Raw genomic sequence first — 17,772 nt, 5'->3', positions numbered from 1 at the left:
TAAAAATGGTAAAGTGTGCAGCTTTCCAGTAAATAAAGATTACCAACCGGCATCCTACAGAAGATGAAGTGGAAAACACACTGCATCACTGCTATACTACAATCAAGCAGACATATCATTTCTGTGTCACCCGCAATAAAATGTTCATGTCTCAGAACTTACACTTTCATATAGTGGGAGAATTAATGGAGTTCTCAGTTATGTGCCAGTATAGTTTTGGTTTCCTTAGAAGAAAAGGATTCAGTTGTTCGCATGCAGTAGCTCAGATGTGGTCTTTAGAGAGTTTAAAATCTGAGGAACTGTAGAGATCTCTAAAACTCAACACCACACTGCGCTGGAAAAGAGCAAAGTGCACATTCCTCTAAAGTTCTCCTTTTTTTATTTTGATGAAGAAAAGAAGTCAATTGGGTTTGGGACGCCATTAGGGCTAGTAAACAGGACCTTTTGAGGGGCATGTGCTAAAACTGATAGAAATCCAGATAGAAAGGGTGGAGTTATGAGGTTTCACCAACAGTTTGAGCGGATTTGTAGACACAATCTCTGTTTAATATGTTTCATTGGCTAGATATCTGTAAAATAGATAGAGAGATGCAAAGCATGATAAATAGCATAGACATACTGGAGAAAAAAAATACCACCACCAAAAAAAACCGCACTTCGAAGTGTAGGGAAAAAAAGGCATGTGCGCTGCACAGGTTGAGCCCTACCTGTGCAAGTTCCTGCTGGTAAGTGTTGACAGAATTTTAATTTGGTGTGAACTTTTGCTTTAAAAGCTCCTAATAGCTTTGTGCTTCTGATGTGACAGATGTTGAGTTGTTGAGCATCTGTCTGTTCTCATTTCCCACTCTTATCCTCTTTCCCGTTTTCCTCATCTTCACACCTCCCTTCCCCTCTTCGGAGGGAAAAAAAGATCAATCTGACAGAAAAAAATAGTTCAGTCTTCTCATTTATCTCTGTGACACTGACCCAGAATGCTCTGCGAGAGGTCACCAGGGTCAGGATAATGCATAAAACCCGTCTTCTGTAGGCTTAGAGGAGATGGCCCTCATTTTATCACTTTTTTCTTACTTTCTACAGTTAGATGTCCCAGAAACTGCTAGACCTGGTATAAGAAGAGACAAACCCAATGGGGCTCCTGATACATGTGTGTTAAGACTCACTGAAGGTCAGAGCTTTGTATATAAAGCGGTGAATGTTACACACACGCACACACACCAACTATTAAAATCCTTTGAGAAACTTTCTAAGAAATATACCAGGTTCAGTATACGAGATATACGAGATCTAGCATCTGTGATATTCAGTTAGTTCTTTCAATTAGGAGTGTTTGTAAAACCTATTTGAAATCAATTTGTATTTTTATGCATACATTAGCTTTAAATTATTATTATTATTATTTTTTGTCAATTATGTTGCGATGACCGACATAGTGGTAGCGTCTAACTTATACTGACACCTAGAGGTGCAGAGGTATAACAAGCAAAAACAATACTGAATTTTTAACAGCCGTTACTTAAGTCATAAAGGTCATATGATCCTTCAGAAATTATTATAAAGATGCTAATGTACTCAAGAATCATATCTTATCACATGTGAGAAGCATAAACGCTTCTTAAAACAAACTTCAGGTGGTCCAAAATGCAGAAGCTAGAGTATTTACTAGAACTAGGAAGTATGACCATATTAGTCTGGTTCTGTCATCTGTTTGTATAGATTTTACCCACAATATAGTCCTTCACGCAGGCTGTGTTTTCAAAACTATGGCCATATTAATACCTATAATATCAAAATCGACTGTAGGAGCCAGAGCCTTTTCCTATTTAGCACACAAACTCTGGAACAATCTCCCTAATGCTGTTCGGGGGGCAGACACACTCTGTCAGTTTAAATCTAGAACAAAAGACTAGTTTCTTTAAACTGGCTTACACAACACACTAATACACTTCTATTATTCAAATCTGTTAAAGGATTGTAAGGCTGCATTAATTAGATGAGCTGGAACAGGGAACATACAATATTGGCATCTACAGATCAGATTGTGGATCAGCACCTAGAGATGATGTCTACAGCCCTGATCGTCAGCACTATGGGAATCAGACAAACACACACACACAATAAGTCTTTTACACAATCAGAGATAGCTACGTTTAAAACTGAACTGGAAATTAAGTGCTGGTTTCATCTGGCCAGAGAAGAACGTGAGCCTGTTTTTTCCCCAAGAATACTAATTTGCTTGTGCAAAAATGTTTAATAAGGAAAAAAATGGAATATTTCATACTATTGTTTTATATCTGTAAAGCACAGAATACAACAAAATGAAAAATTTAACTACAGCTGACTGGTTATAGTGGTGCAGTAATTGCTCTGGCAAATCCTAAATAGTCAAAACAGCCCTGACATTTATGAATTTGATTGGCAGGTGGGATAGAGTAATATTTTCTGCCTAGATAGCGACTGTTCTGGCGGCACAAGTACACACACATACACACACACAGATACATGCACACACGCAGTGCCTCCCATGGGAATGAAGCTGCCATTGAGGCGGTCCAACAGCGCTGAAAACACAAGGGCTGCAGTGAGCTCTGAAGACAAGGACTCTACTGTCACACACACACTCCATCTATCACAGGTCACATATCAGCATCAATGACCATTCTGATAACTAATGAAAAGTGTCCTTCAAATGACCTCCCACTACACACACTCGCACACTTTTATCCGTCTCACTCCTGTGGTTTCTGATAATGAGTGTCATTTCTTCTCAGTGGCATTTTGCTTTCCTGCATTCAGATCATGCAGCGCTGCTCTGCACTGCTGCCCGTGATGTCACCGAGCCAGAATAAATTGGTCTCATCTCAAAAAAAAGGGAAACGATGTGAAGAAGAGAGCAAAATTAACCCAATGATTTGCTTGAATTTTAGGAACTCACTTCTAATGCTCGACTAAAGACAATGAAATTGGCATGAAAAGGACATTGTGATCATTGTTGTTTGACAGGGACAGGTCGAAGATAATTACCCAATGCTCAATTTTGATTTCATGCTAACTTTAAAAAGAGTACACGACAAACCAGCCATAAAAACAGTGGGATAAATCAAATCACTCATTGATATTCATGGTTACACTTTGTTTTAATAGTTTACTTTAGACATCCCACTAACTATAATTTTACAACTGAATTATTTATCAATAATTTGCAAGTACATTTCTACTAATTCTCTCTAGACCTGAGTAGACTGTTAGGGTAGGTTTAGGGTTAGTTGAATAAGCTGAGATATGCTTGCAAAGTTTATCTTAGTCAGTATTTAGTATGTTGTGAACCCATCAAAATAAAAATCACAACATTAATCCACCTGTGTAATATCCTGCAGGTCCATCTCCTGCTGCAGCTCCACAAGACACCTGACTGTGTCCTTAGGTATGTAGCACCAAGACATTAAAATCAGTTCCTATGAATCATGCAAGTTGCAATTTAGGGCTTCAATGGATTAGACTTGATGCAGCACATCCTCAATATATGCTTATTGGATTGAGATCAGTGGAATTTAGAGGCCAAGGCAACACCTTGAACTCTTTGTCATGTTCCTCAAACCATTCCTGAATAATTTCTGCAGTGTGTCAGGATGCATTTTCCTGCTGAAAGAGGCCACTGCCATCAGGGACCACCACTACCAGGAAGGTAGGTATGTGTATAAGTAACATCCACATGAATGCCAGGACCCAAAGCTTCCAGGCTGAACATTGCCTAGAGCATATCCCTACTTCCTCTGTCTTGCCTTCTTCCCATAGTGCATCCTTCTGCTATCTATTCCCCAGGTAAACAATGCACAGGCTAATCCACCTGACTGAAAAGAAAATGTGATTAAGATCGTGCAACCTTCTTTTACTGCTCCATGGTCCAGTTCTAATGCTTACACACCAATTGTTGGGTTTGTGGCAGTGGATGGGGGGTCATCATGTAATTTTCATCAGTTTGCCCTCATTGGCCATGATGCAGATTTAGGTTCAAGGGTTAGTTTCATAATCAGTTTTGTTTTCATTCAGTAAAAACTGCATGCATGCTGATCATGAACAACACTGATTGTGTTGATTATGTTTTGGGCAACTCTCCAAAATAGTGAAAACTCTGGGAGAAGAATTATGTTATGTTATGCTATTGTTTTCTTTGCACACAAAATATTTTATTGTAGGTTTGTAAAATTACGGTTGAACCCCTGATGTCACATGGACTGTTTTACTAATTTTACATTTCTGTGTGTTGATCGTGGTAATATTGTTGCTGTCTAGGGAGGGTCAGTGAGCTTTAAATTTATATCAAAAATATATTTTTTGTGTTCTGAAGCTGAACGAAGGTCGTTTTGGGAATAAGTGAATAATTAAATGACAGAATTTTCATTTTTTGGTGAACTAACCCTTTCACCACTTGTCCTTTCTTACACCTCCTTTAGTAGATACTAACCACAGCATACCATTATATACACCATTAATCTTCTACAGCAATTTGAGCAGTCTTATAAAATAAGTGACCACTGCAAAGAGAAAGAGGAAAGAATTTGAGGTAAGCGGTTTTAAGTTTTAGCACCATTGATCAACAAGCCATTTCAAAAGTGATAATTTCACAGTGTTTGGGGCCTCACGTCTTGTGTCTTTTGCTGTGCCTCGCTCTGCGGTGCTCAAAGAAGTTTCAAAACTTTCAAAAAGCAATGTTGTGCGACATGCATATTTTCTCCAGTCCACCGCCTGCCTCCCGTGCTTTTAAAGAAAAAGCACATTCTGTGTGAATTGCCCCTTCGTGCGGTAAATGGCTCCACCTTGATGAAGTCCTTCCATCAGAAATTTGCTGACAGAATCAATGAACGCCCTGACAGACAAAATTGACACTCCAAAGCAGTTTGAGAAGATTTCATACATTCTCCACTGGTGTCATCAAACAATGTAAAAGCTCTTCTCACTTTTCACATACACACATTCGCATGTCTCTCACACACAGTGTTTCACGCAACTGCTACTTTTTACACCACAAGCCACAATCTGTGTAAAATATCAGCTTCAAATAAAAATGGGTGTTAAGATGAAGGCATCTGTTCTGACAGACGTGAGACTGGCTCATCAGCCTCGGGGATTCAGAAGTATTCTTTGATGCTGTTGGTTTATTCTAAGGTATCAGTATGTTCTTGCTATTGCGTTGGTAGATGTTGGGCTTTCACTCTGATCTGAGAGCAGCTGGTATATAGAGGTTTCCGAAGTATTGTTTCCCAGTCTGTCATCAACTACTGAGACTGATGCGCCCTCAACTCAGAAAGTCAGAGATCAAAGGAAACGCAAGTTTTCTACTGGCAATTATAACCCTGTGATTCCATTCATGTGTGCTCATCTTGTAAAAATACAATCATTCTGACATGATTTTAAAAGTGGCTTATAAAATTCCCAGCTTATCCTGGCCAAGAACCACCCACACAGACAGGTAGACTGGCATATAAAAAGACCCGCCACAGTCAAGCTATTTATGTGACATTTGGTGGCGTGTAAACCTTACGATATGATAATTCTAGACCAAAAAAAGTTGTAGGACATTCAAATAATGGTGCAAAAGTCACCGTGAACAGACTATACCACAAATTAGTGTAAAATGTGTGCACAAATCCATCCATTGAGAAAGACAGAATTTACACACATTTCCCAAAGCAAACCCTCAATAGAAAACAAGACTTTTCTGCAATGAGGACATCAGGGTTACTTCAAACTAACTTTGAAGCTAAACTTTCAACACTGACACTTTTAACTTGGCAGACTTTGGCAAATCTGGTGAGTCAATGGCGTAGGCTTCATTTGAACATAACTCCATGTCTGTGACTCAGAGATCTAATTTTAAGCCACTGGAGGTATCAAATTTTGCAGGTATAAACTGGCGTGTTTTTGCCAAAAATGGAATGCCAGAAACAAGTTGGAACTGATTTGTTTTAAATTCTTCCAGAACTGTCCATTTATGTCTGTTGGGCATATTTCAAAGCACGGCAAAAAGTTAGTTCACTCAATTTCTAGATGCCAATCGCTTTAAAGTGTCGGTTTATAATGGCAGAATATTGGGGAATAAAGAGATTAATTTATAGCTTTTTTGTTTTTTATGATAGATTATCAAAAAGATGCAGTACTAGATCACTCCAGTCCGATTTAACCCAGAGAGCTCAAGTAAAGATTCACCTCCGCCTGGCCCAAAAGTCCTGCAGTTGCCCAGCGAGTTGAGTTTGGCCAACTCTTCCTTTCTCTTTGTAACCAATGGCTAATCCTTGAGTTTGACAGCATGAACCCAGACACAATGCAGCTTGTGATATTATCTCTTCTCACTTCCTGTGTCCCTCTCTTGCTGTCGCTCTCTAATCCTTCTCCTACGGATTATTAATTAAACATGCAAGCCTCTAGAGCTTTACTTGACATCCTTTGGTTTACAGGCGAAAAGACGAGCAGATTGGTGTCAGAGCGGGTTAAGAAGCTTGATTTTTTGCACCTGTCTCTCTCTCTCTCTCTCTGCCTGTTGATTGGTAGTGAGACAGCATGTGAGAGACAGAAAAAAATCTATTGCTCTTATACTAACCCTAATCTGTGCCCCCAATTAAACGGTGACAGACCACGACTTCCATTGTCCCAGGATGTTGACAATAGAGATTTGCTTAGTGTGATCAGGACGCCTCGTGGATCTGTCTCCGCATCCAAATCTCTCTTCCAAATGATTGGCGGCCTTAATTAAGAAGTGGCTTTTTTTTTTTTTTTTTTTTGCTACGCATGAATGAGGGAGTAATGGACAACGGAGAGAGAGCGAGAGATCGAGAAAATGCAGATTTCGTTTCCAAAACATAACCCACTTTCCGCCTCGGCATGTAATAATGGGTTGTCTGGGGAATGAAAACAATAAAAGAGTGCGTGTTGTGGGAGGGTACGAAGAAGGGTTATTTCAGATGGGAATGCTAAAGACTTATCCGGAACAAAAAAGCTGAACGTCGAAGTCCATTCTAGGTTCGGCCCACTGCCGTCACATCTTCTCTGTAGGAACCAGGCCTGCCAGACCCATGGGGAAGATGCTATTACCGAACAAAACCTTTGTTTCTCGCTTGTTAACGCCCTCTGTGGTATAAAAATAGTGCCAGAAAACATCCGATGTGGGAGGATTTCTCAAATATTCTGTTTTCATTCTCCTTTCTTCACTGCAACCTTCCCAGTCCCTCTTCTTCCTGCTTCTGTACTCTTCTGAACAGTGAAACCGGGACTGCATCATCACATACATCACTCCAAGTTACTCAAGGTCACAAATTGCATAAAATTGACAGAGTGCTTCCAGTCAGAACACCAAACACTCCAAAACGTCCCTCAAACATTTGCACCTCATCAGCAGTTAAGAAGCAAGTTCAGCCGTATGTGAAATCAATCCAGCCTTCTCTTTAAATAAGACAATCCCTTTGGATTCACCTTGGCTGCCAGCATCACTTTGGCAAGAGTAACAGTAAGTATCTCAGAAAAGGTCAATTATTCCTCTACAATGGCCAAAAGAAACTGCAAAAAAATACAGTAACTGAATAGCTGTGTAGCTTGGTGAGGAGGGGTGTGTTGTTTTTTTCTGCAGAATTTCATGATATAAAGTCACAATTCTGACTTTTTTCTCACGAGTACAAGTTTATATTAGCAATTCTGACATTTTATTTTTTCACAACTGGGAGCTTGTGTCTTTCAGCGTTGACTTTGTCAGAAGTGTGAGTTTTTATCATGCTATTCTGACGTTGTACCTCGCAAATTTTTTTAGATTTATGAATTCTGACTTTGTATCTCACCGACCATTTTCTGGCTTGTCACGGAGTGAAGAATTTGTTATTTTTTTGCATCCGACCTTATTGAATATGCATTTGTAGGAGTTTCAGAAGCTAAATGAATCAAGCAACGTAATTTACTAACATTTGTGGGAGTAAAAAAAAAAAAGCATGTCTTAAAGTTGTGACATTTTGAATTGCTCTTGATAGTTGCTGGTCATTATAGAAATTTCTGGCTTTGTCTGGCCCATCTGTACTTATATGGAATTGCACTTTAATGCTAATTTGCCCTATTTATTATGTTCCAATTTTTAATTCTAAAAAGTTTTGAGCTTCGTCAAGTCTACATTCAAATTTTGTTTTTGATACTTTTCTTTTTTTCATTTATCTTTGCAGTTATTGGAGTTTAGTCCTATATATATAAGTAACTCTGAAGTGATTACTTTATTGAATGGGGCCGTATTTTACATTATTATTGCCCTAGTTTCACTCATAGTGTCTCCAGTCATAACAACATCTGTGACACACTGACTGTATCCTCAACAAAAGCCCCAGACAGGAAGAGGAGGGGTGTGAGGTCACAGGTCATGGAAGGAGGGGTTGAGTCTATGATCTTCTCCATATCTCCATGTGTAGCCCCTCCCCTTTTTAGCCTCGGGTTCATTGTCTTCTGGCTTTCATTTGTATTTCCACAGCATGAAGGAATCTGTAGAAGAATTTGTGCCTTCTAAAATCTGCATGTTTCTGCATTCAAAACAGTCCAGAAAATGTTCTACATTCTCCGTCGCTAGCATGGTTATTAGTTAAATCTTTTGGTTAATTTGATGATGCTTTTAGTTGCCAATTCGAGTGTAGTACTCTCAGCTCTATTTAACACCATGTTGAAATACATGAGATATTGCTTCAAACTGCCCAGGAAGTGCAGATTCCATGCTGCATCTGGTCTCGACATGCCCTTGAATAGACCTCTCTTCAGTGGGTGATGGTGCCCACTTCACTGTCCGCTGGAGGGGTTGCCGATGGGAAAAAGAAACAGCTGTTATCCCAGGTGTTACAGTATGCTGACACACTTGACAAAGTCACCTTCCCCTCTGACTTCATGCCAAGGTGCAGACGGGTGAATAAATAATACCACCTCTCCACATGATAGTTGTCAATAAACAGATAAAAGCACCTGATCTTCTAAAAATAATGTTCGCATCAATACAGAATATTCCAAATGAGCGTTTTTCTTAATTCTAATAAAATTAAAAAAAAAAAAAAAAAAAAAAAAACTGTCTGCTGCATTTCAACATTCTGTTGTCTAGATAATGAAAGTGAATGATAAACTGTTGAGCTTCAAAAATGAAAAATTATAACCGTTCATGTATCAAAGTACAAAAGTAAGTTTGATTACATTGACATCACTGGTTTATACATTTTGTGAGTAAATATGTGACGGCGAGTAAATGGCAGAATTTTTGGGTAAATAGCTACTTTATATTGGTTTGACGATGTTTGGACAGCTGTGCAGTAAAGTGGCATTTGCCAAACTCCCGCAAAAACCATCAGCACCTCTAAAGGACATGGTAAGGTGAGTTTTGTGTTTTTATTCAGCGTGCATGTGTGTGTGTGTGTCAGGAATGGCTGTAAGGGGGCACCGAGGAAGCCAGAGTCTCAAACTCTTGCACTCTCATACTTTCCATGTTGCCACGGTAGCAGCTGGAGTTCAGCCAATTTGTCCGCAAGATGAGAGTGAGATCGTGTGTCTACAACTGCAGCAAAACTAAATTACATATATACACATGCAAAACTCACTCTACTACAATGCTATGGTGTTGCTATGTAGTGGTTAAAGTATATTTCTCAATGGAAGCCAAGGCGTTGCTAGGTGTTTGCTAAGGTGTCTTGATAAGATGTGGTTGCTAGGGCCATGATATGCAGTTTTAAGGTATTTTGAGTACTATACCTCATTGCTACTCTAAGAGGTTGCTAAGGAACTGACAAACAGTTGCTATATGATTGTTAGGGAGTACTGGGTGGCTGTCAGGGAATGGCATAAGGTTGCTATAAGGTGTTTTAAGGTGTTTCAGCATGCTGGCAGTGGCCTTTGCAAGTAGTTGCAAAAGTATTTTAACTTGTTATGAGCATATTGAGTTGTCTAGGTGTTCTGGGTGGTTGCTAGCACACTGCTATGCGGTTGCTAAGGTGTTTTGAGGGGTTAAGAGTATTGCTACACTATGTGGTTGCTAAGAATGTTCTGGGTGATCGCTAGAGCTGCTACAGTGTTTTGTGTACACTTCTATGTGGTTGTCAGGTAATTTTACGCAGTCACTAAAAGGTATTCTAAGTGGGTTTTAGGGAGTTGCGTAAGTGATTGCGAATATTCTTGTATTATGAGTAGCTATGAGCACATTGCTGTGTGGTTGCTATGGCACTCCTACACAGCTGCTAGGGCGTTTCGAGTGCTTAAACACATTGCTACAGCATGTGGTTACCAGGGTGCTGCAAGAGTTGTTAATGTGTGGGGTTTTTTTACGTTACTAGTGTTTTTAGGGTGTTGGTGATAGCTGCTATGGCATTTTGAGTGGCTATGAGCATGTTGCCATGGTGTTCTGAATGGTTGGTAAGGTTATGTTATGAAGCTGTTGAATGTTTTAGCACGTTGGTACAGTATGTGGCTGCTATACAGTAACTAGGGGTGCCTGGTTGTTTCTAACATGCTATTATGTTGATATGCAGTTGTAATGCATGTGGTTTCTACGTGGTTACTTAGACTCAAGACCAATAATCGTTTTTCAGGGTAACTTAATTTTTTTTCCATTGCCGACCAAAAATCCTAGGTCGGATGAAGTAAAAAATTATTTGAGGAAATAATAGTGGACATATTAAAGGCATGGAAATAGGTGTTGCCCTGGAGATGGAGTTGTGAAGAAAGTATGCGCCTGAAAGACGGGAGACGGGCACCTAAACACCAGGCGACAGGATCTGACAGGGAGGGCGAACCCCGCTGGCACCACACCATCTGTCCCGTAACGGCTTCTGGGAGCTGCAGAAGCAACAATGCAGTGACAGCACCTGGAGGTGCAAGCTGACAGGCCCGGCATGCCATCCCACGATGCCTCGCAGGTGAGCGCAGCGCAGGGATGCAGCGGTGTGAGATCTCTCAAGGCTGTCTGTTCGGATGCGGGACGGAAAGGAAGACGCGCGGCCTGTACATGTGAAGACGATCAGCGCGCCGAATCTGGAGAAACGCGTTGTGACAAGACAAGACTCCCACATGCAAACACAGCAGCATTGTCACAGCGCGCTCAATTTAACCCACCTTCCGAGAGCACAGCGACGCTGCCGGGAAACTAAAACGGCAACTAGAACCCAAACAGACGGCCTCTTGACTTTTAACAAAGCATTTGTCGGAGGATTTTATTCTTTTAGTGTGAGAAATGTTTTCACCTAAGAAATTAGCTATAAATGAACAAATGTCGATAGTTTTTTTTTTTCTTAATGTTTTCTCCACGTAAATCATATACATTTAGAATGTTAACCTTAAAAAAAAAACACGTAATAGAAATATTAAATGTGCAAATATGGATAAAATAAAATGAGGAGATCTATATCAACAAATATAGCTTTACTTAGACTTGATTTATTTATTTAAAAAAGTGTCTATTCCCTAAGTAAGGAATAATAGATGACAAAAGGCAGTTGAACTACTAGAAAATGACTGCACACCAGAGGAATTCTTCTAAATCAATTGATGACGGGCCAATGAATGATTTGAAAAAATTATGCACAGATGTGCATTATTTTTCTAATAATTTAACAACCCGGAGTAAATTTTTCCACTCATACTATGGTTGCCACACCTCAAGACATTGATCATTATTTGATTTTTTTCTCCTCTTATCCAGTGCCTCTATTGTTAACTCAAACATAATTTTAGACCTAGTAACTTATGCTTGAGCCACTGATAGCACACAAATGCAGTCAATAACTAAGTTATGAATGAATGAGTGTGTGTGTGTGTGTGAGTCAGTGAAAAAAAAAAAAATCACCTCCAAGAGTGAACTACCTCTGAGTCTGTGCATCTCTCAGAAGTGTTCGGCTGATAGAAAATGGACCTAAAGTTTCTCGCTAACAGTGCTGTTGTGAGAAGTCAAGTTGTTTTTAAGTTGCATTATAGATAAAGTCTTCAGAGTAGCGCTAACATGAGACCATCTGTTAATGTGTGTGTGTGTGTGTGTGTCTCTGAGGGAGAGAGAGCGGGAGAAATGGAGTATGTGCTTTCTGTACGTAATGAAACGTCATTTTGTAGTTAAAAAAAAACATGTCAACCAATCAGATTCAAGCATTTAACGGCCCCGTAGTATAAAAATATATTAAACTATAATTTTTATATATACACTTTGCATTTTACTTTATTCCTCCAAACCTGAATTCCCAGCATCATTACTCCAAGTCTTCAATGTCAACGTAATTCTTCAAAAATCACTCAATATTACGTTTCGCTCGAGACGCATTTCTGATTATCAATAATGAAAACCGTTCTGCTCAATGTTTCAGCCGCCAACCATAATCCATTTTCCTTCTCATGATTCCAAAAGAACTGCATTTGTTCGAAATGGAAATATTTTGCAACATTAAGCGTCTTCAGTCCGACTTAATGCATCGACGCTGAATAGATCGCCTTCATTATGCCGTTCACTTGCTTGCTGCAATTATGTCAGCTAACATAGCTACGCTAAATGTTATAAATGCTGTCCAAACGGAGATTAAATTTCATTATGATATAATTTGAACAACAGATTGAATAATTGTGCGCAGTGCCTTCAAAGAGGCGGCTGTACAGAGCGAAAGTGTCTGAGAGAATGAATAGCCCAGCGATTGCCCTCTGCTGCCCTCCTTCATAATATCAACCACCTACTCTTGCTCTTTTCTGCTGACTCTGGTGGGCTACTGGGCTTTCAGGACAATTCATTCTTCTGTAGCTTTTCTACCCATCACTACCTGTGTATCTCCAACATCTCCTGTGCTCTGAATACAACTCGGTGTCATGCAAAAACTGCATCGGCTGGCTGCAGCTGGCCTGGGTTTTGTAGGTTCTCTGGGTTTAAAGCTAACAGGTGCCATTTTTCTTTGTTAAAACGCTTTCTCCCTTTGCGGCTTAATGCATCTGCTTATTGATTCTCCTGGAAAACTAAACCCTGTGACATCTCAACTGGCCTTACGTTGTCATCTCAAGTCAGTATAAAGCTCTAATTGAGGGGGAGACGGTTAGAATTATGTTTGGAAACGTGAAACATGAATAATAGTGTTAATTTGCTGAATGGTTTCATTTGTTAACATGTTACATGAAGCAACAATGAACTTATGGTAACACTTTTACAAATATATTCTCAAAATTCACTAAATCGACATATTAGCACACTGACTTTAAATTAGCATTTTTAAAGCAGATAATTCTGCAAGATAACATTTTTATACCTTAATCTGTGCCATATGTAAAGTACTAATAATAGTTTATGGAATTTTGGTTTTGTATAATAGTGAAAACTGGATTTTAAAATAAAGTGTTGCCAAAAATGTGTCTAAAACTAATTTTTAATTCTACTAATGGTAACTCCAGCATTTACTAATACATTAATAAATGTTCTATATGTTAATATTATATAACATATACACATTTTTTTTTTTAGTTCAATTTCTTGTTTTATTGTTGTGATGACTTTTTATTATTATTATTATTATTATATTTCCTTTTATGTAAAGCACTTTGAATCCCCACGGTGTATGAATTGTACGATATAAATAAACTTGCCTAGCCTCGCCATACTAAAGATTAAAACTGTATTGCATTGTTAATGAATGATAGTTAAAAAGTATTAACTAATTGGATTTTATTGTAATGTGTGACCAGTTTATTTCATGCGGGGAGATTTTGACTGCAGAAGGTCACAATCAACATTTCTAGACAACCAGGATACAAATACATATCCGACACTTGACTGAACAATAGTCATGAATTAATCTATTCATTCAGGAAAAGCCTTCCTTCTTTAGTGGATTACTGCCTTCTTCAGTAGATTTCCTCGAAGACGTGGCCAGAAAACAACGACAGAGAAATATTTGACTTTGACATAAAGGCCTATTGTGTGTTTTTCAACTGTAAATGTCAAAAGGTGGTAAGAAAGAGTAATAGGTGTTATTACATCACACCTATAAATCAAAAGCAGAAATATGTGAGCAAACTGTATGTGTAGAAAACTTGCAGCGTGCTCGGCTAAGAAAAGAACATTACAAAAATTATTATATATATATATATATATATATATATATATATATATATATATTCTCAATCAGTCGTTCATGTCATTCCAAGCCCCTATGCTGTTATTTATTCCCATAAAATTTAAAAAGAAGATGGCTTGTTTGATGTATTCTAAGTCAGCGTGATGAGGAACAAGCCTAGTTATTGTTTATAGACGATCTTCCCTCTGGTGAGTCTCTCAAATCTTATTCACATCCCATTTTAAAAAGGACTCGCCAGTCTGCTGTCACGGAACGGCAAATGCAAACGAAAAGCCAACGTGAGAACGCATGTGCCTTTGAATATGTAGACTGAAGTCTGAGGGATTTGAATATGTAGACCGTAATGCAGTAGAAAATGATCACTTAATAATGAATTAATTCATTAGACCTGAAACACAGAGTCGCACTGACCACAGCACCGTGATGATAAACAAGACATTACATGACCAAAAATGTACAGAACGGACAAAATTGACATTTTGTGGGGGTGAGCTATTTCTTTAAAACCTGGCACTGCCTAGTGTGCAACCCTTGTGTGTCCTTGAATGCATTTTCTGAAATGCCCACTCACTTTCATTTGGATTACTGCAGCGAGAGACCCTCTGTAACCTTCCTCGCCCCCAATCGCAGCCACACACACACACACACACACACGCTGTCAGAGTGTCAGTGAAGTGAACTTGCACTCAGGTCTCATTACCTCCCACACACCCCGCTGCGTGATGCCGTAATCTGACAGTATGAAGGATGCTTCAAAGACACGGAAAAATAGACTTCAACGTCGCAGCAAATACGGCAAGCTTTCCCGAAAACCATCAGCAAACAGCCCAACGCGTACTCTCGCCAAACACAAACCCCCACCAAACAAACTCAGATCGGATCGTGTAGTTTGCATCGGTCTTTTTTTAATCAAGTCCGTTCGTTTGTCCTGGGCTCAGGATGCTGGGACGAGCTCCAGCATCCCCACGACCCTACGCAGGACAAGCGAGGAATCGATGGATGGATGGATTTTTGCTGTTTAACAGTCATCACGCATTTATTTGCCGGGGTGCGACGTCGAAACCCATCCAGGAGCTCAAAAAATCCCTCCTCAAACTACAACACGACCTGACGAGCAAAGCCGGAGCAGCTACAGCGATCATATTTGCTGTCACGAAAGCGAAAGCAGGAGACTTTAAACAAGCAGGAAAATGTAAATACGGGGGTGATATACAGGAGTGTGACAGAAGCAGATCCTCGGGGCACAGCTCTTCATACTCCTTTACTCCCAGATCTGATCTATAAGAGAACCGAGTCTCTGAACGAATAAACAGATTCGTCCAACAGCAAACAGTGGATGGATCTCCTAACAGAGCCAACTTCAGAAAATGCACAAAACTATATTGTCATAAGTAGTCACTCTATTCTTCGTGCATTGCAAGTCGTATTTTTGAACGGTTCACTTACAGTTTCCTAAATGGTTAAAAGCAAATATTGTCATTTTCACGTTGCTGGATGCCTTTTTCCCCCCTCGCAGTAAACGATGAAGACGTTAGGCGGAACGTTACGGTTTCAGTCACCGTTCACTTTCACTGCTGTTTTTTTCTATGCCATGAAAGTGAATAGTGACTGAGACTCAATCTGCCTGACATCTCCTTTTGCCTTGTACAGAAGAAAGTCAAATGAGGGCGAGTACCCTACGTAACAACAACAACAACAACAACAGCAATAATAATAATAATAATAATAATAATAATAATAATAATAATAATAATAATAATAAGGAATTTACATTAACGTTAACTTTATATTCTAAATAAATAAATAAATAGAGCATTTATGAAATTTTACTTCAACGAAGCTATAGGCTAAGAAGTTAATTTGAACTTCTAACGCCTGTAATTTAATATTAATCTTAAAATAATTAGCTAAACGAAGAATGACGGGTTTTTTTAATACGCGAGAGATATAATAAATACACTCGAATCTCTTATCACCGACGTGAAGACTTCACAACTCAGCCCTCCTCAATTCTGCTCTTTCCTTTCCACAGATATCAAACTGTCTAAATCGAGCGGCCGTTACGAGATCAACTAGTTACCGTTATAAACCGAACGCCTATTAAACTTATCTCAACTTTCCGGCCGAAGCGCGTCAGTTTCGAGCGCGCCGGATCTGATCGTTCCGTGCGTCTCAGGACTGCTCGTGTCAGGGCGAATGGATTCGGACTCTGTGGTCGTATGTGATCAAAGTCCCGTGTCTTACCTGTTGGCCCCTCCAGACTTTCCGCGCAGACCCTGGCGAGGAGGAACAGCAGAACAGCGCACAGGTTCATAGCAGCGTTTAGTCCAGCAGGTAAAGGCAGGTGAAACACCGCCAGCGAGTGCGGTAGAGAGTGGTAAATATCCTGCCGCTGCGCCACTGAGTTTCATCCAGAGACGCGCAGCGCAGACCCCAGATCTGCCCGCTGACGTCACCGCAAACTATTAAACCCCCTCACAACTCCGCGAGCTGTAGTAACCCTACCTAGTGAGCGAGGAAGGGCCATGGCGCCTCCCTGTGGTTGTTCGCTAAACGTCTCCGGTCAGCAGACGCCGGAGACCGAGTTTACGCGCTATTACGCGCCTTGAGGAGCCGGTCGAGGAAGCCAACGCTCTTAATCGACTATGAAATTGCGATTACGCGAAAAGCCCATCATGCGAATATAAAAGAAAAGCCACAAATTAATACAATGAAGATCAAAGAAATGAAACGCGCGCGTCGTTGTTAATCACGCGCAAATCAAGATTAAGATCTCTTGCTAGTTTTAATCCGAGTAAAGGCGGACCGGAAAAGAACTATTATAACCCAAGAACGGTTGTTGCACAAAGTTAAAATCCGCAATGCTTTGCAGACCTCCTCTCAATCCTCTTTATTTTCCTATTTCTTACGTAGAACTTTTTAACAGTTAATTGCCTTTTTGATTACTTTATTTTAAAGGTGTTATCGTTGCAGTATCATTACACTTTTAAGTACAGAGTAATATTAATTAACCGCTATGTGGTTGGGGTTTGTTTTAGGGTTATTTACAAGCAATTATGCATAATTAGCTATTATAATAGCAAGACAAGGACACCTTAAAATAAATCGTTACCCTTTAAAACACACCTGAACCAGATTACGCGAGCTTTAAGGTTAATTAAAAAGTTGGATATTACAGAGAAAACAGAAATGAGTTGTCTGTGGGAAATTAGTTATACGAGATAACATTCCTGCATTACAAACGAATATTTTCCGAAGAGCTAGAAACTAAAACGTCGTTTGAAGAAGTGGAAAGGTTGTCAGGCTTTTGAACCTGTTTGGATGGTATACCAGGAATTTAAAAAAGACATGTTGAAACTCACGTTGCTCCTGGAGATCTACCAATCCACACAGAGATCCGTCTATCTGGTTTAGTTCCAGCACCTACTCCAAAACACCTGCTCAGAGAGAAGCCACTAATTAGCCGTTGCAGGTGCATCAGATTGAAGCTGGAACTGAATCCCCGAAAACCTGAACACTCCTGATTCAGACCATACATTGATCTTATTCATCGTACTGTCTTGTGCTGGTACCTGCTATGCAGCAGCAAGTGTTAATGAATGAAAGACTATTGGTGTCTTTTTTGTCTCTTGAAAGCCTAGTTAGCACAGCGAGTGACTGCGTAACTAACTGCTTTGCAATCAAC

The 17,772-nt window shown here is 39.7% G+C and overlaps 1 protein-coding gene across 7 annotated transcripts in view; it reads right to left on the bottom strand.

Annotated features, from left to right (window-relative positions):
* The window catches only part of ptprua (protein tyrosine phosphatase receptor type Ua), a 183,936-nt gene extending 167,395 nt beyond the window's left edge, over positions 1 to 16,541 (bottom strand). For 6 of the 7 annotated variants that reach the window (XM_043218191.1, XM_043218192.1, XM_043218195.1 and 3 more), the window contains exon 1: positions 16,332 to 16,541. In XM_043218191.1, the coding sequence (XP_043074126.1) occupies positions 16,332 to 16,401 (70 nt within the window). In that variant the 5' untranslated portion in view covers positions 16,402 to 16,541. The remainder of the gene's footprint in view (positions 1 to 16,331) is intronic. The other variant, XM_043218194.1, reaches the window with a different exon arrangement.
* Between the last annotated feature and the right edge of the window lie 1,231 nt (positions 16,542 to 17,772).

This window comes from Puntigrus tetrazona, chromosome 19 (genome assembly GCF_018831695.1).
Source record: "Puntigrus tetrazona isolate hp1 chromosome 19, ASM1883169v1, whole genome shotgun sequence".
In the NCBI taxonomy this organism is placed as follows: domain Eukaryota; kingdom Metazoa; phylum Chordata; class Actinopteri; order Cypriniformes; family Cyprinidae; genus Puntigrus; species Puntigrus tetrazona.
This window is presented reverse-complemented; position numbering and strand designations above follow the sequence as displayed.